The sequence below is a fragment of the Castor canadensis genome, chromosome 16 (assembly GCF_047511655.1).
Source record: "Castor canadensis chromosome 16, mCasCan1.hap1v2, whole genome shotgun sequence".
Lineage (NCBI taxonomy): Eukaryota > Metazoa > Chordata > Mammalia > Rodentia > Castoridae > Castor > Castor canadensis.
The window spans coordinates 15,314,216-15,338,849 of NC_133401.1; the positions used below are offsets into that span (position 1 = coordinate 15,314,216).

Here is a 24,634-nt window from a genome sequence, read left to right on the forward strand (position 1 = left end):
CTTCAATATTCTTTCTCGAGTCTCTGTACTTGTTGTTTTCATTATAATATGCCATGGGGTAGTTCTATTTTGGTTAGGTCTGTTTGGTGTTCTGGAGGCATCTTGCACCTGTATGGGCATAGATTTGTCTAGATTTGGGATATTTTCTGTAATTATTCTGTTGAATATATTACGCATTCCCTTTGCTTGTACCTCTTCTCCTTCTTCAATGCCCATGATTTTCAGGTTTGGTCTTTTGATGGAGTCAGTAAGTTCTTGCATTTTCCTTTCACAGGTCTTGAGTTGTTTAACTAATAGTTTTTTGGTTTTTCCTTTAATTACCATTTCATCTTCAAGTTTGAGATTCTGTCTTCTGTTTGTTCTATTCTGCTGGATTGGCTTTCCATTTTGTTTTGAATTTCTGTTCTGTTCTTTTTTCTGAGGTTTCCATATCCCGAGTTCCTTCCTCTTTAATATTGTCTACTTTCATCCTGAGTTCATTTATCTCTTTATTTATCTTGTTCTTTGTTTCACTTTGGTGTTTACACAGTGCCTCTATAGTTTCTTTTATTTGTTCTTGTGCTTTCTCAAATTCTCCCTTTTTGTTGTCTTAGAATTTCTTGATTGTCTCTTGTACATTTTGGTTGACCATATCCAGTATCATCTCTATAAAATTCTCATTGATTACTTGTAGGATTTCTTCTTTCAGAGTGTTCTTGTGGGCTTCATTGGTTTCTTTGGCATAATTTTTCTTCATTTTGTTGGAGTCTGGATCTGAGTATCTTTTTTCTTCATTTCCTTCTGGTTCCTGTACTAATTTTTTACCGGGGTAAAACTGGTTTCCCTCTTTTTTCCATCTTCCCGTCATTCCCCTTGCTTTTGTTACTGTCCCTGTACTGTGTGTAATTCAGTATTGTCTAGCTTGTAATAATAATAATGGTGATATCTAGAATGGAAGGGTGAGAGGAGAGGGAAAGTAAAGAAAGTAAAGAAAAAGGGAAAAACAAACAAACAATTGAAAAAACAAACAAACAATAACAACAAGAAAAGAAACAGTCCCAAAGAAATATACAGGGAGAGATAGTGCACTAATCAATGGTAAGCTAAACAAGCATTAGAGAGACAGATTATTAAAAAAAAATCCTCAAGTTCAAATGCAATAAAGTTTCAGTCTTAATAATTTTGGTGTTAGTCCCTCAGCCTCCAATCCTGGAGATGGTGTCCCAGAACTAGTTCGGTTGTTGTTTCATCAAAGGGGGAAAAAAAAAAAACAAAAACAGACAAACAGAAAAAACAAGAAAACAAAAACAAAACAAAACAAAAATCCCAAGTTCAAATGGAATTTGAATCCTTCAGCTTCCAATTGTAGTTCTGTTTTTGTCTCATCAAAGGAAGAGAAAAAAAGAAAAAAATAAGAGTCTGGAGGCAGTTCTGTGAATGGCTATCTGAGGCTGTGGCTCACCTGCCCGCTGCTGTTAGCCAGCTGTTGCTGCAGGCTTTATTGATTGCAGATCTCAGGAACGAGCTTGATACTCACCTAGGTCCACAGGCTTTGTTTATTTAGAGTTCTCCTGGATGCAGCGACCACTGTTACAAGCCTTCCCTTCTGCAAGCACACTGGGGGAGGTGGCACTACATCTGCCTTCTCTGGCCGGCTTGTTTATTTACCGATCGTGTGGGAAGTGCCCTTTCCCCACTCTCCAGTGGAACCCTCCTCACAACACTGTTACAAGCTTTCCCCCTCCAAGGTTGCTTGGTGGGGCCACCACTCCTTCCTTCTCCAGCCAGCTTATTTATCTACAGTTCCAGGAGGGATTGCCCCTCCCCACTCCTCAGTGGTCAGGGCGCCCCACCCTCTTTGCTACATGTCTTTTTGTTTTTGTTGTTCTTTATTCAGATTTTTTCCTCTTTTTTTCCCTGGGTGGGGTCAGTCTGTCCAGGGGGCTATGCTGATCTGACCAGGGTTGTTTGTGCAGGTACCGCATGCCAGTTAGCTCACCTTGTGGTCTGTGTCTCTCAAGCTGGTAGGAGCTGGTGTGTGGTGGCGTGGGAGCCCTCCTGGTTTCTCCATTTACTGTAGAGTAGGGATGCTATGCGTGAGCTGGGGGTGTGGTGGTGTTGGAGTTTTACCTCTTCTTGGTGGTTTTTCCTGCAAGGTGTATCTCCAGCATCTCTCCAAGATTTTACTTTAGGAAGCACACTTTCTTCTTCCTCCCTCTACTCACCATCTTGGAATCTCCCTCTGCTACACTTTTTAATGCATAATTCCAGAAGTGGCAGAAAGCAAATCCTGGACCAAATAAGATTTACATATACTGTGGAAGTATTAAAAACAAGTTTCCTGAAGAAAAGGTATGTACCAAGAGAGAACATAGCATAATAGCAGTGGACCTTTTTCTGGATGTGGAACCAGTAAGGACAAGGTAAACAGAGGCTGGTGTTCCTTGGTAGGAATTTGGTGTACATGTCGTTCCATATTACTGAGAAATGATACTGGTGTTTTTGATGTTGATGAGAGGAAGGACTTCACTCAGCAAATTATATTAATTGGGTGACCAGGTTCCATAGCTGATTTATTGGAGCATTCCTTCATGGGATGCTATCTTAATTTGCATACTATATGGGTTGTCCCTAAAACCACGTCCATATTGTGTGATTTGCTAAGAGGACTCACAAGACACTTCATACTGTCATACTTAGGCTTAGGACTTATTACAGTGAAAGGATGCAAAATACATTGAGCCAAGGGAAGAGGGAGCAGAATGAAATCTGGAAGAATTAGTAAAAAGCTGATGTGCTAAATTCCTGCCACATTGAATTTTAACTGCACGTGTAAAATGTCTATCAGAGAAACTCACTGTACACTTGACGTAGGTCTTCATGAGGAGTTGGACACAGGCAACGTCCGCCTAGTTTATTCCAAAATTCCAGACTCCCAGACAGAAGGTATGCATTGGACATAAACCACATTGTACAAATAGCTTAGACACAGTGAGTCTCTCTTAGCAGGGAGTTGTGAGAATCCTCCCTAAATCCAGATTCTCAAACATGTGACTACTCAATTCATGCAGCTATAACAATTCCACAAACTGGGTAACTTATAAACAAAATAAAGTCATTTAATACTTTTGTGGAGGCTTTGAATTCTAAGGTGAAGGCCCTAACTGGTTGAATGTCTGGTGATACTGCTTCCAAGATGGTATCCTGTTGCTGCAGTTGTCAGAGAGGACAAATGTAATGGAAGAGGTGGAAGGGGAAGAGGGAATTGAGTTTCAGCATGAATTTTGGAGGGGACACCATCATTCAATTCATAGTATGTTGCAAGGAATCGTTTCTAAGAATAGTAGTCTCAGTCCTGTGTTAACTCCTTCTGTACAAAGCATCAGAGATTTTAGTACTTTGCTGGGTACGATAATTCACACTTGTGGTCTCAGCTACTGTGGAGGCTGAGGTGGAAGGATTGCTTGAGCCTAGGGGTTTGAAAGCAGCCTGGGCAACATAGACCACGTCTCAGAAAACAACACCTGAAACAAAAGAAATCTAATACATGCATTCTCTTTTTCTCTTTTCTTCTTATCACTAGATACCACAGTAGATCATCTTTTTTTTTTAAAGATAATTTGTATCAAAATCTGGTAAATTAAACCCAAATAAATTTTAACCTCTATAACACTTCCAAGTAGTCATTGCACCTGACTTTTCTTCCTTTTTACTTTCTTTTTGAGCAGGAGATAGCACAAACACAGTCCCCCATTGCCACAAATTATGCAGTTAAGTTTCCTACATTTTCAGAAATTGCAGGGATAGGTTATGAAAGAGTAAAAAGGAATGAAAAACAAAAGAAAGGAATTGTAGTGTTATACATAGCCTGAGGGCAATGGATAAGCCCCACCCTAGGAAAACAGCCTTTGTGAACCAGTTTCATGCATGTCAAATGTGCCTAGCTTGGAATTTACAGAAGTAGATACAGATGTGTGTGGATATGCACACAAACATACACACACACACACACACACACACACACACGGTGTATTTAAGTATGTATCTCCACATAACTATTTACTAGCTCTAGTCTCCTAATGGGCTGAAAACCAATGATCCCCAGTAGCAGTGAGCACACCCAGCACCCAGATGTTTATTTCTAAATACCATTCTACAATACAAAATGTGATTCCTTGAAGAATAGCTGATTTTACAGGGCTGGCCAGGGCAAGTACTAAATGAGCCTGGAACATTTTTTTCCACTGCCACAAAGTAGAAAAAAAAACAGTGGAACAGGTAAAAAGGCAGAAGCTCCAGCTTGTGTTGATTCCAAATGGCCAAAACGAAATCTTTTTACCAGTAAAATGAGGACTAGGGCAGAGAGAAAAGGGTGAAAACGCTCTCCTTTATGCTAAGATATACAGTAGAAGGAATGATATAGTTAAAAATCAATGTTTGACAACCATCAGTGATAACTGCTTCTTGCAAGAATGGTCAAGGAGTTGGGGGTGTGGCTAAGTAGGACAGGTGCTTGCATGAGGCCCTGAGTTCTAACCAAAGTCCCACGAGAGAATGACCAATGATTCCTAAAATCTTTTTGGTGGTGTCTTTCTCTAGAGTATTTTTTATTCACTTCCCCAAGGGCCAGAAGATGCTAACAAAACGCATCCACATGTACTCATCTTTAGGGATTTGTTAGTTGGTTTTAGTCCCTACTATAGAAAGTCGGGTTACCTTTCCCCTTACTCCTGTGGTGAAGGTCTTTCTGGTTTACCAAGAAGCCTCAAGTGAGAGGCAAGGACACCTTGAATATGTCTGTCTTAGTGCATTTGGGATATGCTGTAATAAAACACCATAAACTGGGTAGTTTATAAGGAACATAAATTTGTTTCTCACAGTTCTGAAGGCTGGAAAGTCCAAGATCAAGGTTCCTGTAGATTTGTGTGTCGAGGGCTTGCTTTCTGGTGCATACTACCTTCTGGTTGTGTCCTCACACGACTGAAGGAGCGAAAGGGCTCCCTCAGGACATTCCTCTGAGAGCACTGTCCTTTTCATGATGCAATTCAAAGGCTCTACCTCCTAATGCCATTATCTTGGGGGTTAGAATTTAAACAAATGGATTATGGGGGTGATCCATTCATACCACAACAATGTCTAAAGTGCTACTCAGTCTTAAAATCAACAGCATCCATTCTTTTCTAGGGCAGAAAACACTGCAATGAGTAGACATTTGCCCAAGACCTCAGGAAACCTGGAAAGGGCAAACCGGCTGGGTAGAATAATCAATCGGACATCTCCGCATCAGAAGGGCGGGCTGGGCTTTGTCGGGAAGTGTAGTCCAGGAGGGCGGTAGAGTGGCGGTTTCCCGCGCCCTAGCATTCTGAGACTTGCAGTCCAGAGCACTGCGCAGTTACAGTTACGTCCAACTGTCAACGGTTTCCTCCCGCGGAACTCTGGGAAGTGTAGTTCAGGACCTCCTGTTAGTCACAGGCAGTTCCGGCTCAGGGGCACAATGCTGGGCCTTTCTGGGAAACGCAGTCCGGAAGCTCCTGGTAGTCACAGGCACTTCCGCCCTTGGAGGCGGGCGAAGTATCCCTGTTTTACTGGCTTCAGTGATGAACTCCGCTTCCCAGGCACCTTACGTATTTCTCCAAAATGCGTTTGGGACCACCAGTTGGCATTCCTTCCTTTGGGGTGAAAAGGAAGGAGGGGCTGAGAGCGGAGGTTTGAGGCGTGAGCGCCGTTTTGCGTCCCCCAGGGCGGAGCTTCTTTGGGTCGGCGCGGAGCCAGTCTCCCATGCTGCGGCTGCTCCACCCGCGAGCCTGCCTGTCACTTCATGCCGCGTCACCTGGGGCGGTGAGTGACTGCGTTTGCTGATTTGGAAACGGGAGCTGCAAGTTCTTCCTTTCTAACACAGTATTTGAGAAAAAGTCATCTACTAACACACTGTTTCAGCCTGCCTGGCTCATAGGACTGTGTTTTCCACGCTCCTGTAATGTCTCCCAGGACGCAGTGGGGGTGTCCCCACCCCATGAGCTTTGCGTCTAGCTGGAACTGCGATTTGTCAGCTCTAGAGACACAGTCCTGCTGTCTCCCCGCCGTCCTTCCTTCCTTCCTTCCTCCCCCAGCCCTGACCGCACGCGACAGGAGACAGCAGAGTCCCACGTGAGCAAGGCTTGTCACTTCCACAGAGGTGACCACGCGCACGGCGGAGGTGAGGTCACGTCCTCTGACACCGGACGGATCATAGGAGCATCGGTTCCCTTCTGAAGGTTTTATACGGATGACTTTTCCTACCCTAAAGACGAGGCGATTGAGGCGCGGGTCATAAACTGTCGCACGCACAGCTAGTGGGTAGCAGGGCTGGCCCTGGACCCGGGTCAGCCTGAGTCCAGACCTGCGTTCATAATCTAAGGGTCTGTTCTTTCCGAGCCAGAGGAAACTGGCTGGTTCCATGTGAAGCAGGTTGTTTAGAGCTGGAGAGTAAGGTTTGGGCTGTTGAATGAGGATTTTAAAATAGTTTATGTCTCACATATTTCGTTTTGTTTACTTCAAATAATTTTATATTACAGATGTAACATGTAATTGTGGAAATTCCAGAAAATACGGAAATTTCAAGAAATAAACGTGTCGCCCATAACTTTAGGATAGAAATATACCAATTATTAACATTTTGCTGCCTTTTTTGGTCAAGTTATTCTTGTGTGTATTTCAGTTATAGTGGAAGCTGTTTTGTTTTGGAATGATAGTTCCCTGCCAGGGCTTCTGAAACTCTGGTTCCCAAACCACCCTCTCCTGGAGGGGATGCCTGTAAGCTCCACCAAAGACCTTCTAATTTGGAATTTCTGCAGATAAGACCCAGGACTCTGCATTCCTACAAGTTCCCCAGGTGATTCCTGTGAAGGTGAAAATTTGAGATGCTCAGGCAATGCAGACCCTGTGAGATGGCACAGAATACACTGACATGGCTGCCTTGGATCCCACTCAGTCCAAATATTTCAACCCTCCCCAATGTGTGCATTTTGCTCTGTTGGTGGCCATCAGTCAAATAACCCCAGGCACATAGTGGGAAAATGGAAGAAACTTAAATGTGAACTGTGGATTAGATAGCAGTGTGCAGCTGAGGACAGGTGAGTTTCTTTAGCTGACTACTGGCATGGGTTGGCTGAGTTGGGGAGAGGTTTAGGCAGGGAAGGTTTGTTGTGGATTGGATGCTGTCAAAGGCAGAAGCAGTTTGCTGACTGAGTAGTGTAATGAATTTTACCTAGGTAGGAGAAACAGTGAGATTGGAGTTGTTGCAGGTAACGAAGAGGTTACTCCTCTTAGCCAGGAGACAGTTATTTGGTTATTCATACATATTTTGATCACATGGGAAGTTTCTCTGGGTTACAGACTCTTCTTTTTTCTTGGTCACCGAGTGGCCTTGCCTCATTCTTGTTAGTCAGCTGAAAACACCAAGTCTGGCTCTTGCTCCTGATGGCTGTGAGAGCTATCTTCACAGCTTTGTCATCTATATGTATAATGTCATTATGTCATATGCAATAACTACCTTGTGAGTGTATGATACATATGGGATTATGCCCTACATACATGCTTTTTTGCTGAAGCATATGAGAGCAAACTAGAGACAGTGATAAAATGAAATCAATTACATTGACATTATGCTGTTATCTAATCCACAGACTAGGATTAAGTTTGTTCAGTTTTCCCAGTGAGATCTTGGAGAGCAATCCCCTCCCACCCCAGATCAGAGGACAGTTTGATTCTATGCACTGTGCTTAGCTTTTTTTTCGTTAGTCACTTTAATGTAGAATGGTTCTTCAGACTTTCTTTTGCTCCTGGGCTCTTATTTTGTGAAGTCTTTGCAAATCTTTTGGTGGAATGTCCCTTTTTATGGCTTATTTGACATGTGTTTATAATTGCGTTCAGCCCGGGCATTATCAGGAGAGAGTCCATAGAAGTGATATTGAACACCTTCTCCATGCATCATGTGACAGTCAGATGTCCTGTGGGTTTGCCCGAAGTGGTCTCCACTTTGTTTTTTTGTGAAGGTATCCACCAGGTTATCCTTTTCTTTGTGCGGTCAATTCTTTGAGATTGTATCTTACTCCTCAGCACACTTTCGCTGGTTTCTTGCTATCTGTTGGTGATTTTCTACTGATCTTTCATTGCACACATGTTGGCTTATGCATTCTACCACAGCAGGAGCTTTCTCTTTTTACCTGTTTATTTATTTCTAACATTGTGGACTCAGATTCCTGTCTTTTTCATTTACATTAGGTGAAGATTGTCCCACTATTTCTTATTGCACATCTTATGTTGTATTAATTTTTTTTGTTTTAATTTTTTCCCTCCATGCATATGTGCCCAGATAGCACTTTCCACTTAAAAAGAGTTATCAAGTGTGGGAGTGTAGCTCGGTGGTAAAGCATGAGTTTAGCATGTGTGAAGCCCTGGGTTCAAACCCCAAAACCAGAAAAATAGATAAGATAGATGGACAGACAGAGAGATAAACAAATATATTTGTTATGGTAGCAAATTATTAAAAAGACAGGAAGAGTTTTTTCAGGACTTGTAAGAAAGTTACATGAAATAGCCACTACCTGTGAGCTCCAGACAGCTTAAAATACTTTACTGGTAGAAATCAGATTTTTAAGGATAACTTCAAACTAGATTATCACTTGTTTCCTGCCGTTGCAAAGAAAGAGACTCTGACATTGTTTTACTTTGCAAGAATCATGCTAGGTTGATCTGTGGGAGGGGTTCCACTTGCAGAAGACAGAGCTGCAGCAAAGAGAAGTTAAAGTCTCCCCAAGGTGAGTGGCTGTGCACATTAGTGGTAGAGCTCCTCTTGCTTCTGTTATGACACTCTGTCCCATGCCTAGAGTACAGTCACTATTGTGGAAGTGCAGGTGCCCTGGTGACAGGGCCACTGTGTGCTTGGGCGTGTTGTTGTGTGCACCGCTGCTGAGAGGAATGAAGGGATAATGGTGTCCTTGTCATGTTCTGCTTGTAAGCCACAAGAAACAAGCACCTTCTCTAATTCACAAGGAGCAGCCACGTGGATTAGTGCCAGTACTTGCTCAGGTTCCATTGATGGCTCTCTTTTCCTCATTCTGTCTTTATAGGACTCTGGGCTTTCCCAGAAGGAAGAATTAAAGATGAGCATTTTCAAGGTAAGTAGAGCTTGTTTTTTCACTAGTAAAAATGCACTTTATGTTGGGTACTGATGGCTCACGTTTGTGACATGGGAGGCTGAGATTGTGAGGATCACAGTTTGAGGCCAACCCCTGCAAAAAACTTCCAGAGATCCCCATTTCAGCAGAACAAAAGCACCTGTTATCCCAGCTATAGCAAAAGCCTGAAATAAGAAAATTGTGGTTCAGACAGACCTGGGCAAAAAAAAAGATCCTGTCTCTAAAATAACCAGTGCAGAAATGGGTGGTGGTGTGGCTCAAGTGGTAGAGCACCTGCCTTGCAAACCCTGACTTCAAACCCCAGTCTCATACATATCCAAAAAAAGCCACATCAATAGTTAGAGATTAGAAGTTTTCTTTTTCAAGAGAGCCTGGCATTTGAGGTGTTCCTTTTAAATTCAAGTGGCTTTGGTTTTGTTTTTGTTTCATTTCATCACTTTTTAACTTGCAAATATAGGTAGAAAATTAACAGATGTAAGTGAAATCTCCTTTATGTCTATTCTGCTTACAAATTGGCTGCTTTTAAATTACTGTAACATCATCATATTGTTTATAGTTACATATTTGTGTTTATAACATAGATACATTTTGTTTGGTGGTATGGGGGATTGAACTAAGTGCCTGAGCTGGCTAGGCAAGCGCTCTGCCATTTGAATATGTCCCCAGTCCTTTTGCTTTTAGTTTGTTTTTCAGACAAGGTCTCATGCTAACTGCCTTGGTGGCTTTGGCTTGCACTCCTCCCACCTCTGCCTCCCGAGTACCTGGGATCACAGGTGTGTGCCCAGCCCTTTTATTTGTTTTTTTTTGAAAGAAGGTCTCACTGTGCATTCCAGGCTGACCTCAAACTCGAGCCCTTCCAGCCTCTGGCTCCCAACTGCTGGTATTACAGGCATTTACCACCATACCTCGTTCTAAATACAATTTTAGAACTTAATTTAGTTTTTATGGGGTTGATTGTTGCCTACAGCCTTATGCATACAAGGTAAATACTGTACCATTGAGCTCACCACCAAACCCTAAGTAAAAATTTAATTTGTGGTGTTTTCATTTAATGTTATATAACATTTATTTTAAAGTATTCTCTCTCTATAGACAGGCAGTTTGGGGCTTTTACTGGTTTAAGGACACGACAGAGTCAGTTTTCCTGCATTTAACATTTTCCCGAAAACAACCATTTTGAGAAATATTACCTTTTAAAAACTCTTAACATAGTAGATATCCAAAATTGAAAAGGTCTGATTTATATGTGGCTCCTTGGATGTTTTGCTAAAATGTTGAAATGTGGCCCAATGCTTCAGATTTCCTGCTTCCCATAAGAGAAATTTCTTTAGCCATTTTCCTACAACAGGAACCTGGGTCATACCCTGTGTGTAGTTTACTTCCTGATTCATTGTTTCCTTTTCATATTTTTTAAAATCAAAGTACTGCGTGACCTGAGTGTAAAGTCTCTTGATTCTAAAGGACTTGCCAGGCACTTGGCCTTCCTCACTGCACTCGTGCCTCTGAGCAGCTGTGTGAGGAGGTCTTTGGCTCATCTTCACGTCAGACCGAAAGAGAAGTGGTTGTGGGAAATGAGGAACCCGCTGAAGTTCGTGTGGAAAAATTGAAGATCACTCTAGTGAAAGACAGACAGGAAGAACCAGAAGGAGGCTGTCATTCAGAGGGTTGCCAGGTCCTATTGCTACTACACACCCGGCTCTTGCCTCAGTGGAAGGCTGGTACTGTCAAACATTGGTGGCGCTGAATTGGTACACAATTTGGGGGAAATTGGCAATATTAAAGTGTAAAACCTTTTAAATTTAGGATTCAGCAGTTGGAGTTCTTTGGGAATTAACTTATTACAATGGTCATTGAGTACTTTACCTCACTGACACAAATGTTCAAAAGTTTGTTTTTCGTAGGAGCATTTGGGTAAATCTGAGGGAGAATCAGTGTATAGTGTTGGCGAGCTGGAAGGAAAAGGGCTGGAGGAACTACAAATGACTCAGAATCCCGAGAAACATCCCACGCATCCTACTCACCTTCTCAGTGCTACCTTTCTTCCAGTGGACATTGGCTGTAAGATTGAGGTCACGTGTGTTTGTTGTAGGAAGCAGTGACCTTCAAGGATGTAGCTGTGGCCTTCACTGAGGAGGAGCTGGGGCTGCTGGACTCTGCTCAGAGGAGGCTGTACCACGATGTGATGCTGGAGAACTTCAGGAACCTGCTCTCAGTGGGTGAGGATACATGTCCTATTGAGTGTTATTCTTACTTTGGAAGAATTCAGGTTCCTTTTACTCCAGTTGTTCTTTTTGGATTTGTGATTTTGCATGTTCACAGAGCATCAACTTTGCAAACAAGACGTGCTATGTCTTCTATATGTGATATATATAGAAAGAGAAGAGAAGAGAGGCTTTGGATGATGAAGATAGCAACCCATAGAGAGAGAAATTTAGGTGAATTCTTATAGTTAATCGTTCCTGGGTTTTGCTTTTCATCACCCCAGTTGCCATTGCTCGGTCCAGGTGTCACATCTCTTTCCTGGATTATCACCATAGCCTTGTCACTAGTTGTTCTGTTTTTATCCTTTCCCCGACAATCTGTTCTCTACCTGACAGCCAAAATGACCCTTTTAACCTTGGGTTACCTGATGTTATTCCTCTTCTTAAAGTTTTCTTGTGACTTCTTTTACTTAGAGTAAAAGCACTGACACTGGCTGATAGTGTTCTCTGTAGTCTGCTATTATCCCCTGCTGCCTCTCAGACCACAACTCCTATCCTCTTCCTCTTGCTCAGTCTTTTCCAGCCACATTGTCATTCCTTGCAGTTCCTCATTCCTGTCAAGGCTGATTCTGCCTAAGCTCTGTTCTTTTCTCTTTCTAGAAAACTTGTTCATTTATAGTTCTCATGAATCCTCCTTTCAAACTTCATTCAGATGTCTGCTCTGGTTTAATGTCCAAAGAGAGGCCTCCTTTGACTGCTGTACTAAAAATTCAATTCTCCCTTTACTCCCTGGGCCCTGTTTATGTTGTATCTAAGCACTGATCATTATTACTTTATATATATATTTGTTCCCCTGTTTATCACCTGTGCCTCCTCACTGCAGTGTGATGGCCAGGAGTAGAGTAATTTTATCTCTGTTGTTTATTACCATCTCCTCAGTGCTTAGAGTAGCCCTGGTATATGGCAGGGGACCTGTAAATATTGGTTAAATAAATAGGTGTGTTGATGGATATGAAAATCTGTCTTTCATGGAGATCGGTAATATGAGGTAAGTAAATCAGTATTTTTTTTTGACTGTCACAGAAAGCTTTTAATCCTACAGAGGAAGTCCAGGAGTTCTGGAGACCCTGCACAGCAGCTTCTGAGCATGTCTGAGCAGGGAGGGGCTGCAGGAGGGGACCCTGTTCATCACACTGGCCATCTCCCTTCAAAGGCTTTGTTAGGGAAAGGCTTCTGCTGGCTAGGATTAGGGCACTGTGTGGCTCCAGGAAGTCAGCCTTGACAAGCATGCTTCCTCCTTGACAAGGGACAGCCAGAACCAGGGACAACAGCTGTATAGACACTACCTTAAATGGAAATCAAATTAGGCTCATACACTAGGAAGTACATTTCAGTCTGACTATAAAACGAGAGCAGGAAGGCGGCATAAGGCTCTACTGGTAGCCTTTCTCTTAGGTAAGATGCTTTTGAAAATGAACGCTGCAGGGCTTTGCCCCTTGCAAACAGCAAGCAGCACACAACCTCCCAGTTAGCTTGTATGACTGTTGTTATCTATTATTATTTGGATTTTGAACAAAACTGATGGAGTACGACCCAGTAGAGGAATCTTGTTTGATCTGGAAATTTTCTGTGGAGAGCCTAAAAGGGTAGAGAACCAAGTTCCCAAGATCCTTTAGTTTACCTAACATTTCTTCTTTTAGTCTTTCATTGCGCTCTTCAATCTGCTTAGGTAATGTCATAAAAGCTTCTCTTGCGTGATATACTGATGGATCTTTTTCTAATACAGATTTATAATCTTCCAGGGCTTTGTCTAGTTTGTCTGTTTTCTCATACTACTCTGCTCTTCTCAATTTTGCCCAGATGTAGCTGGGGTTTAACTGAATTGCTCTGCTGCAGTCACCAATGGCCATCTCCTTCTTGTCCTGTTTCATCCTTGAAGCAGCTCTATTTGAAACAGAACAGACCTGTCTTTATGGAAGCAGGCTGGGCACATCTGAAGAGCTTGACTGTAAGAATTTTCACTTCTACATAATCTCCTTTCTTAAACTGTTTGTTTCCCTTCTCCTTTAGTCTAGTGCTCTCTTCTCTTTTCTGTTTCTCTTCATCGGGCATGTTTTTTTCCAGTTCCATTAGGTATTCTTCATCTTGCTCAGAGGAATTCGCATCATCACCAGCTTTGTTCTCAACCTTATGCACTCCTGGCTCCTACTCCTCAAATGAGTTACTGCAGTCATGAAAATACTCCTCTTCTCCGTGGTCCTTCTGGGGCAGGGCTGCATCCTCCTTGGGCAGCTTGCTGTGGGAATGCTGATCTCTGCGATCAGGAACTTGAGGTTTGGCACACTCTGTTTCCTGAGGCTCTGAAACCTTCAAGCACTGAACATATCCTCTGGAAGCTCTCAGTTCTCTGACTTCTCCCCCATGCTGAATTCAGCAATGGGGGTGAGGAGCCCCACAGCCCCACAGTTCTCCTCCTTCCTACCCTCCTAAATCAGTATTTTGAAAAACTACCTTTGTCTCCAAAAGAATACCTAACCCAATTCTAACTTCACAGTGGGGTGTGTGTGTGTGTGTGTGTGTGTGTGTGTGTGTGTGTTTGTCTTAGGGACACTTCTTAGGGGACCTGTAGTATTGTAGGTGTAGTGGTTGTTGTTGATGTTTGCCAATCTTGATATGAGTGCTTTCTCCCTGACTTTATTTGAGCAGTTGTAGCAGAGCAGGTTCATTTGAGGAGGAAATAAGTTTTGTATGGGTTATTTTTTGTTGTTTTGGTGCTGGAAATCAAACTGGGGGCTTGTGCATGGTAGGCCAGTGCTATACTGCTGAGGTACATTGCCAGCCCAGGAAATACGATCTTAGTGGGAATTCTATGTCTACTTCTTAGGCATTTGCCCATAGAAAGGAACTAAAATTTTCATTCTTTATCCCTGACGCCAGAGAAGAAAAGACCTTAGATAATAGCCAGCTGTGAGTCAGGCTTTTCATTAAAAGATTTGCCCAGCTATACCCTATATGCTTCTTCTAAAGCCCACATCTGCAATAAGAAAGGAATCTTCCATGTTACCTGTATGCACATTTATGTAGTATAGATTTAGGACTTTACAAGGCATTTCACATAACCATGACATTGGTGCTTGTGATGATTCTCTGGTAGTTTCTAACCTATTCTTCTAAACATTTATCACAAGCTATTAATTTTACTTCCAAGTTCACTGTTTATCAATGGAAAGTATTCTTATCAGATGCAAATTTATCTACATCCAAAATTTTCTATGTCTGGCTTTTAAAGAGACCGCTATCTTTCCTTGCTTGTGACTTTTGACTCTTGGTAAAGCAGAAACATCTTAGAGAAACAATGCAAAAGCCTCAAAATGATCTAGCGAATTGGCCCTCATGCTATCCTTTGACCCCATGTGATTCTCACCACCTTCAGTTTTTCCTCAGCATTGATTCCCTTGGTGTACTCCTGCTTCTGGTCCAGCTTTTCAACTTCCCAGCAAAATTGCACTTTTCACTTGTTTTTGTATTTCAGACACCTTACTTTAAAAAACTCTTTTGCATCTATGAATTGGCTCAAATTTAAACTTGGATTTGGAGTTACAGAGAATCCCAGAAATCAAACTGGGATTCATCTGTGCATGCATTACTTGAATACCTACAAACTTGCAAGCTCTGCTCTAGGTAGTGGCTATAAAACTGAGCACCATAAAATTTAGTTTTTACCTACTAGCACTGAATTATAGTAGGAAGGACATATCATTTAAAAAAGATTTCTATGGTAATGTTAGTAATTATGTTCTTAAATGGGTTTCATTAGCACTTAGTACTTGGGAGCTCAGTGTTTACTTCTTGTTTTCTGTCAGTATGCAAACCAGAGAACTTAATATGTAGTAGAAACAATGAACTGAAAAGGGGTTGCAGGTGTAGCTCAAGTGGTGGAGTGCCTGCCTTAGCAAGCACAAGACCCTGATCCATCCTGAGTTTCCTTACAGTCTCATTCTGAGTCCTAAGTGTGAAATCTTCAATGTTTGAACAAAGCTTTCACTGGTCTGTATCTCTGAATTCTTTGTCCTTATAGGAGAGAACATTGAGAGAGACTTAAGAATTGTTCAAGACAGAGGATCACATGAAGAGCTTTCCTGCTGGCAGATCTGGCAACAAATTTCAAATGACTTAACCAGGTGTCCAGACTCCATGATAAATAATACTCAGTTCTACCGACAAAGTGATTCCCCCTGCCAAATTGGAGCATGGTTTCCTATTCAACTTTCTGAAGATGAGAACTGTATACAAAATCACAAAGCAGGTGATCGCAGTAATACTGGAAATCCACAATTTCCTACTTTGAGGACCCAGGATTCTTGGAGGAAAACTTCTCTGACTGAGTCACAGAATTATCAGAATAGATATCAGCAAATTTCCATGAAAAATAAACTGTGTCTGTGTAGACAGGCTATTGACCCCATTAGTTGGACTTCACACCACTGTGATGATTGTGGAGCACACAAAAGTGAAAAGTCTTATAGCCCTGATGATTATGGCAAAGATAGCATAAAGAATAGGATGATTCACACAGGGAAGAAGCTGTCTGAGTGTAAAGAAGCCTTCAGTGATCTTTCTAGCTTTGATCCCCAGCAGCAGTTAGACTCAGGAGAGAAGTCTGTTCCATGTGTGGAGTGTGGGAAAGGCTTCCATTATGACTCAGTTCACCATGTTCATCAAACAGTTCATGTGGGAGAAAAAAATAAGTGTGCTGAGTGTGGTGAGGAATTCAGTCACAGCTCACATCTACATGCCCATCAGAAACTCCACCTTGTAGTGAGACCACACAAATGTGACCAGTGTGGGAAAGGCTTCAGTCGAAGATCAGCACTTAACGTTCATTGTAAAGTCCACACAGGAGAGAAACCTTATAATTGTGAGGCATGTGGGAGGGCCTTCAGTCAGGCCTCTCACCTCCAGGACCATCAGAGACTCCACACTGGGGAGAAACCTTTCAAATGTGATGCCTGTGGGAAGAGCTTCAGTCGGAATTCACATCTTCAGTCCCATCAGAGAGTTCACACAGGAGAGAAACCATACAAATGTGAGGAGTGTGGAAAGGGCTTCATTTGTAGCTCAAATCTTTACATTCATCAGAGGGTCCACACAGGAGAAAAACCGTATAAGTGTGAGGAATGTGGTAAAGGCTTTAGTCGACCTTCAAGTCTTCAGGCCCATCAGGGAGTACACACTGGAGAGAAGTCACACATATGCACTGTGTGTGGTAAAGGCTTTACTCTGAGTTCAAATCTTCAAGCCCATCTGAGAGTCCACTCTGGAGAGAAACCATATAAATGTGAGGAGTGTGGGAAGAGCTTTAGGAGGAACTCCCATTACCAAGTTCATCTAGTGGTCCATACAGGAGAGAAACCCTATAAATGCGAGTTATGTGGGAAGGGCTTTAGTCAGAGTTCATATCTTCAAATCCATCAGAAGGCCCACAGCAAAGAGAAACCTTATAAATGTAAGGAGTGTGGACAGGGCTTCAATCAGTGTTCACGGCTTCAGATTCACCAGCTGATCCACACCGGTGAGAAACCATACAAATGTGAAGAGTGTGGAAAGGGATTCAGCCGGGGAGCAGATCTTAAGATTCATTGTCGAATCCACACAGGAGAGAAACCCTATAAATGTGAGGAGTGTGGGAAGGGCTTCAGTCAGGCTTCACATCTTCTGGCCCATCAGAGAGTCCACAGTGGAGAAAAGCCATTCAAATGTGAAGAGTGTGGGAAGAGCTTTGGTCGGAGCGCACACCTTCAAGCTCACCAAAAAGTCCACACTGGGGAAAAGCCATACAAATGTGAGGAGTGTGGGAAGGGCTTCAAGTGGAGCTTGAATCTTGACATGCACCAGAGGGTCCACACAGGAGAAAAGCCATATAAGTGTGGGGAATGTGGTAAGTACTTTAGTCAGGCCTCAAGTCTTCAACTTCACCAGAGTGTCCACACTGGAGAGAAGCCGTTCAAATGTGATGTGTGTGGTAAAGTCTTCAGTCGGTCTTCACAGCTCCAGTCTCATCAGAGAGTTCACACAGGGGAGAAGCCTTACAAGTGTGAGATGTGTAATAAGAGCTTCAGCTGGCGATCAAATCTTGTAAGTCATCATAAAACTCACGCTAGTGATACGCTTTATGAAAGCGATAAGAGAGGTAAGAAGATTAGTCAATCGTCAGAGCAAGGAAGTTCTGCAAAGTGACATTATTGAAAAACCTCATGTGTGACCTGAATTCTCATGTTCATTATGCTTCATAGAAGAAAAATATTTGGTTTACTGGTCACTGTTTATGTAATACTGAGCAAATGCCACCCAGCTGAGCACCTTGCAAGTGGTACTGGAAAGGTTTCAGTCAGAACTCGGACATTTATCAGATATCACTTAGGAAGGAGGACTTTGAAAGGAAATGAGGGTGACTGGGCCTTTAGCAAAAGTATTGTTTGAGGTGTACCAGAGTGCATGTCACTAGACTGTAAGCTCCATGGGCAGGACCATTGCTGTTGGTTATATATGGCCTCAACATTGATGACAGGTTTTGGTTAAATGAGTCAAAAGGAAAACATGTAGAATACTTGAAAATGGTACACAGAGGAGGAAGCCGTCAAAAGAAAATTATTCAGGGAAATGAGTATTTGTTGAAATGCAGAAAACCAGTGGATCTGCATCCTGCCATGTTAAAATGGTGTCACCCTATTGCACCTGACTCCTGTTCTACCTCCAGCCTCTGCTCTCAAGTTGGGTTCTTCCTGGATCCCTGTCTGCTTTGCCATGGGTATTATACTTTATACGCTGAACTGTCTTTTATGATTTTTGTGGCTGTTGCTAAACAGTTTTATTTATCTGACAGTAACAGGTTTCTGAATATTACACAGTTGAATGTTTACCCAGTAGCACTAGGTGATTTAATGCAATACTTTGGAAGTGTCAGAAGTAGTAACCAATGACAGAATTTCTCTATAGACTGAATTTACTTGTGATCCCTCATTCTCTGCATTTCTATCCAGACTTTGAAATGATTGCCTTTTAATTACCACAGCGTTCTCTTTCCATGTCATGTTCCCATCTCCACAACGCAAATACCGAAAAGAACTTGCGGATGTTTGATCATTTCACCGAATGTATTTGAAGCAGAATTGACATGCATATACTTTCCCCTATCGGAAGCAGAAAGCATGGTTGGGCAAAGTGTATATCAGAAGGTAAATTGTGTACTTCTTTGAGCTGGAAGTCATATACTTGGAATTAATTTTATGATGTTTTTGTCAGTACTGGGGTTTCAACTCAGGGCTCATGCTTTTCCATGCAGGTGCTCCTGTCACTGGCCCTTTTATGCTTTCGTTATTTTTTTTAGATAGAATCTTGCACTTTTTGCCAACGGCCAGCCACAGACTATGATCCTACTACCCATGCCTCCCATGTAGCTGGGATTATAGATGTATGTCATCACACCCAGCTTGTTTTGTTCAGGTAGGGTCTTAACCAGTTTGTGTCTGGGTTGGTCTCACATGGCAATCCTTCTGATCTCTGACTCCTGAGCATCAGGGGTTACTGGCCTGAGTCTCTATGCCCACCTTCAGTTTATGACTATGAGATTAACATTCCAGAACTATAAGTAACATATAAATAATGCCATTGAATTGGTTTTTTAATGGAAGAATGTACACCTTGGTAGGAATTTGAGTTTAGATATAGTTAGCCCTATATCAACCAAAGCAATTAAAATGATGGCAATATCTGTAATGACAGGAGAAATGCATGGGCTTCGTAGATCATAGATTGTTGCCTTTATAGCATAACTGAACTCAGCTCCTGGTGCATGAGTGTGTGTGTGTGTGTGTGTGTGTGTGTGTGTGTGTTTGTGTGTAAGATAATGTGTAAAGAAACATTTTCCAAAAGTGATCTTTCCCTAGCAATGAGCACTTTGTGGTAATTTTTCCATTCTGTAATTTCATAAGTTATACTTCAGTTTTTTACTGAGCGTCAGCATTGCCAAAGCAGTAGCTTATGCACAGTAGAGTCTGGAAAAGTACTAAGTAATAATCTCTTACACTTAAAGCCTCCACTGTCACTCTGCACTGCTGTGTGGCACAAAAAATCAAAACGAATTCATGGACTCCGGAAGCCAGTTTCAAAAACAAAATAATTCTCTGGTGCTTTGAATACACAGATAAATTGGTAAATGTGGACAACAGTATCTGCTACACTTTTTTTTTGTTTTTTTTTTCATTTTTCTTTTATTATTCATATGTGCATACAAGGCTTGGTTCATTTCTCCCCCCTGCCCCCACCCCCTTCCTTACCACCCACTCCACCCCCTCCCGCTCCCCCCACCTCAATACCCAGCAGAAACTATTTTGCCCTTATCTCTAATTTTGTTGTAGAGAGAGTATAAGCAATAATAGGAAGGAACAAGGGGTTTTGCTGGTTGAGATAAGGATAGCTATACAGGGCATTGACTCACATTGATTTCCTGTGCGTGGGTGTTACCTTCTAGGTTAATTCTTTTTGATCTAACCTTTTCTCTAGTTCCTCGTCCCCTTTTCCTATTGGCCTCAGTTGCTTTAAGGTATCTGCTTTAGTTTCTCTGCATTAAGGGCAACAAATGCTAGCTAGTTTTTTAGGTGTCTTACCTATCCTCACCCCTCCCTTGTGTGCTCTCGCTTTTATCATGTGCTCATAGTCCAATCCCCTTGTTGTGTTTGCCCTTGATCTAATGTCCACATATGAGGGAGAACATACGATTTTTGGTTTTTTGAGCCAGGGTAACCTCACTCAGAATGATGTTCTCCAATTCCATCCATTTACCAGCGAATGATAACATCTCGTTCTTCTTCATGGCTGCATAGAATTCCATTGTGTATAGATACCACATTTTCTTAATCCATTCGTCAGTGCTGGGGCATCTTGGCTGTTTCCATAACTTGGCTATTGTGAATAGTGCCACAATAAACATGGATGTGCAGGTGCCTCTGGAGTAACAGTCTTTTGGGTATATCCCCAAGAGTGGTATTGCTGTCTGCTACACTTTTTAATGCATAATTCCAGAAGAGGCAGAAGGCAAATCCTGGACCAAATAAGATATACATATACTGTGAAAGTATTAAAAAAAAGTTTCTTGAAGAAAAGGTATGTACCAAGAGAGAACATAGCATAATAGCAGTGGACCTTTTTCTGGATATGGAACCAGTAAGGACAAGGTAAAGAGAGGCAAGTGTTCCTTGGTAGGAATTTGGTGTGGGTGTTGTTCCATACTACTGAGACATGATGCTGTTATTTTCGATGTTGATGAAAGGAAGAACTTCACTCAGCAAATTATACTAATTGGGTGACCAGGTTCCATAGTTGATTTTTGGAGCATTCCTTCATGGATGCTGTCTTATTTACATGCTATATGGGTTGTCCCTAAAACCACGTCCATATTGTGTGATTTGCTAAGAGGACTCACAAGACACTTCATACTGTCATACTTAGGCTTAGGACTTATTACAGTGAAAGGATGCAAAATACATTGAGCCAAGGGAAGAGGGCGTAGGATGAAATCTGGAAGAATCGGCCAAAAGCTGATGTGCTAAATTCCTGCCACTTTGAATTTTAACTGCACGTGTAAAATGTCTATCAGAGAAACTCACTGTAGACTCTTGACGTAGGTCTTCATGAGGAGTTGGACACAGGCAACGTCCGCCTAGCTTATTCCAAAATTCCAGACTCCCAGACAGAAGGTATGCATTGGACATAAACCACATTGTACAAATAGCTTAGACATAGTGAGTCTCTCTTAGCAGGGAGTTGTGAGAATCCTCCCTAAATCCAGATTCTCAAACATGTGACTACTCAATTCATGCTGCTATAACAATTCCACACACTGGGTAACTGGTAAAATAAAGTCATTTAGCACTGTTGCGGAGGCTTTGAATTCCAAGGTCAAGGCCCTAAGTGGTTGAATGTCTGGTGATACTGCTTCCAGGATGGTATCCTGTTGCTGCAATTGTCAGAGAGGACAAATGTAATGGAAGAGGTGGAAGGGGAAGAGGGAATTGAGTTTCAGCATGAATTTTGGAGAGGACACCATCAGTCAATTCATAGCATGTTGCAAGGAGTCGTTTCTAAGAATAGTAGTCTCAGTCCTGTGTTAACTCCTTCTGTACAGAGCATCAGAGATTTTAGTACTTTGCTGGGTACGATAATTCACACTTGTGGTCTCAGCTACTGTGGAGGCTGAGGTGGAAGGATTGCTTGAGCCTAGGGGTTTGAAAGCAGCCTGGGCAACAGAGTGAGACCCTGTCTCAGAAAATAATATCTGAAATGAAAGAAATCTTGTACCTGCATTCTCTTTTTTTCCATTTCTTATCACTAGATGCCGCAGTAGATCATTTTTTAAAAGATAATTTGTACCAAAATCTGGTAAAATAAACCCAAACAATTTTTGACCTCTATTACTGAAAGACTGCAGGTACAGCTTTCATCTGCTGTCCTGATGATCTGACTCTTCACGCTGATCACAACATAGCTGTGAACATGAGAGGTATGTGAGTTTATTTTTGTTGCTTACTGGCGAGAAAACCATCTCATTTGTAATGTTGTATAATTTATGTCTCCCAAAGTGCATTGGACCTGTACCTTCACTTCCATCCATATTTGGGATTAATTCCCTAACTCTGTACTGGTACCCATTAGCCACCATGGGACCATTCTGCCTCAGTGCCTTCTTGTCACCATCGATTGACTTGGTTTCCCTGTTCATTGGTGGCCCCTGTGCATTTCTCTGTGTTAAGCTCTGAGCACTGCCACATTTTAACACTTTTTTGGAGGGGGTTGTCATATATCCTTTATGTTTGAAAAGATTCCCATTGCTTTGCAACACCCATCATCTAAAACAAACCCTGTACACATTAACAGTTACCACGTCCACCTCCTCAGCCTCCAGAAACCACTAGTCTACATTCTGTCTCAGTTGAATTGTGAATTGTGCATATTTGATGTAAATGGAACCATGCCATACATGGTGCTTTGTGCCTGGCTTATTTCATTTGACATGATGTCTGGAGGTTTGTTATGTTGCAACTTGAATCAATACTTCATTTCTTCATATTGCTGAACAATACTGCATTGGATGGACATACCACATTTTATATTCACTTTATGTACATTGGGTTTTGCACTTTTCCCCTGTTAACTAGTGCTACTCTGAGCATATTCTGTGTAAGTTTTTGTGTAAGTATATGTTTTAACTCTCTTGAATATATACTTGGGAATGGAATTGCTAAAAGATCAGCCGAATATTTTCAGGTTGAAGTTTTGGTGACTCATTGATGTGTTCATGCCCTGATGTTAGCAGTCTTTACCTGGCAATGTAGATACTTAAGATGAGTGCTCAAAAACATGAACAAAGATGGTCACTGTGGGTGCTTTGCAAAAGGACAGTGTGACATTGGTTATGGGAGAGGAAAGCAGTGCTAACCTGGGATGCAGGCAAGTGGGACCCCTTCTTTGTGTCCTGTGACTCAAGGGCCTCCACAATTTGCAGTTGTCACTCTAAGTGTTTGAAATCCCTTTCTGGTGTCCATGACTGAATAGCAGTGCTGTTCCAGTGGACAGCTCAAGCCCAGACTTGGACCCATGTGTGGTCCCTCCTTATTTCTTTAGGATTGTCTGACAATTATCCAATGTGTGTGATTGACCAAGAGCCCCCAAGGAACTCCAGGATGAGGAGTGACTGAAAAAACCTGTAGAGATGGATATGAGTTGAATTGGTTTCTCCCTTCTTTTCCCCGTTAGGAACTCAGTATGCTGCTCAATGTAGACTTGAATTCATGGGCTCAAGGAATTCTCTCACTTCCTCCTGCCTCAGACTTCCAAGTAGGCACTGCACCTGACTTTTCTTCCTTTTTACTTTCTTTTTGAGCAGGAGATAGCACAAACACAGTCCCCCATTGCCACAAATTATGCAGTTAAGTTTCCTACATTTTCAGAAATTGCAGGGATAGGTTATGAAAGAGTAAAAAGGAATGAAAAACAAAAGAAAGGAATTGTAGTGTTATACATAGCCTGAGGGCAATGGATAAGCCCCACCCTAGGAAAACAGCCTTTGTGAACCACTTTCATGCTTGTCAAATGTGTCTAGCTCGGAATTTACAGAAGTAGATACAGATGTGTGTGGATATGCGCGCACACATACACACACACACACACACGGTGTATTTAAGTATGTATCTCCACATAACTATTTACTAGCTCTAGTCTCCTAATGGGCTGAAAACCAATGATCCCCAGTAGCAGTGAGCACTCCCAGCACCCAGATGTTTATTTCTAAATACCATTCTACAATACAAAATGTGATTCCTTGAAGAATAGCTGATTTTACAGGGCTGGCCAGGGCAAGTACTAAATGAGCCTGGAACATTTTTTTCCACTGCCACAAAGTAGAAAAAAAACAGTGGAACAGGTAAAAAGGCAGAAGCTCCAGCTTGTGTTGATTCCAAATGGCCAAAACGAAATCTTTTTACCAGTAAAATGAGGACTAGGGCAGAGAGAAAAGGGTGAAAACGCTCTCCTTTATGCTAAGATATACAGTAGAAGGAATGATATAGTTAAAAATCAATGTTTGACAACCATCAGTGATAACTGCTTCTTGCAAGAATGGTCAAGGAGTTGGGGGTGTGGCTAAGTAGGACAGGTGCTTGCATGAGGCCCTGAGTTCTAACCAAAGTCCCACGAGAGAATGACCAATGATTCCTAAAATCTTTTTGGTGGTGTCTTTCTCTAGAGTATTTTTTATTCACTTCCCCAAGGGCCAGAAGATGCTAACAAAACGCATCCACATGTACTCATCTTTAGGGATTTGTTAGTTGGTTTTAGTCCCTACTATAGAAAGTCGGGTTACCTTTCCCCTTACTCCTGTGGTGAAGGTCTTTCTGGTTTACCAAGAAGCCTCAAGTGAGAGGCAAGGACACCTTGAATATGTCTGTCTTAGTGCATTTGGGATATGCTGTAATAAAACACCATAAACTGGGTAGTTTATAAGGAACATAAATTTGTTTCTCACAGTTCTGAAGGCTGGAAAGTCCAAGATCAAGGTTCCTGTAGATTTGTGTGTCGAGGGCTTGCTTCTGGTGCATACTACCTTCTGGTTGTGTCCTCACACGACTGAAGGAGCGAAAGGGCTCCCTCAGGACATTCCTCTGAGAGCACTGTCCTTTTCATGATGCAATTCAAAGGCTCTACCTCCTAATGCCATTATCT

General features: G+C 42.1%; 1 protein-coding gene and 1 pseudogene across 1 annotated transcript in view; one reads left to right on the forward strand and one right to left on the reverse strand.

Annotated features, from left to right (window-relative positions):
* The first annotated feature begins 4,920 nt into the window (after positions 1-4,920).
* Positions 4,921-24,634, forward strand: part of LOC109691856 (uncharacterized) — a 32,024-nt gene continuing 12,310 nt past the window's right edge. Inside the window, exons 1-5 of the mRNA XM_074057348.1 lie at positions 4,921-5,817; positions 9,090-9,137; positions 11,248-11,374; positions 15,438-17,592; positions 18,411-18,594. Coding sequence (XP_073913449.1) covers positions 5,758-5,817; positions 9,090-9,137; positions 11,248-11,374; positions 15,438-17,592; positions 18,411-18,594 — 2,574 coding nt within the window. The 5' untranslated portion in view covers positions 4,921-5,757. The remainder of the gene's footprint in view (positions 5,818-9,089; positions 9,138-11,247; positions 11,375-15,437; positions 17,593-18,410; positions 18,595-24,634) is intronic.
* Positions 12,907-13,782, reverse strand: LOC109691890 (tetratricopeptide repeat protein 1 pseudogene; annotated as a pseudogene).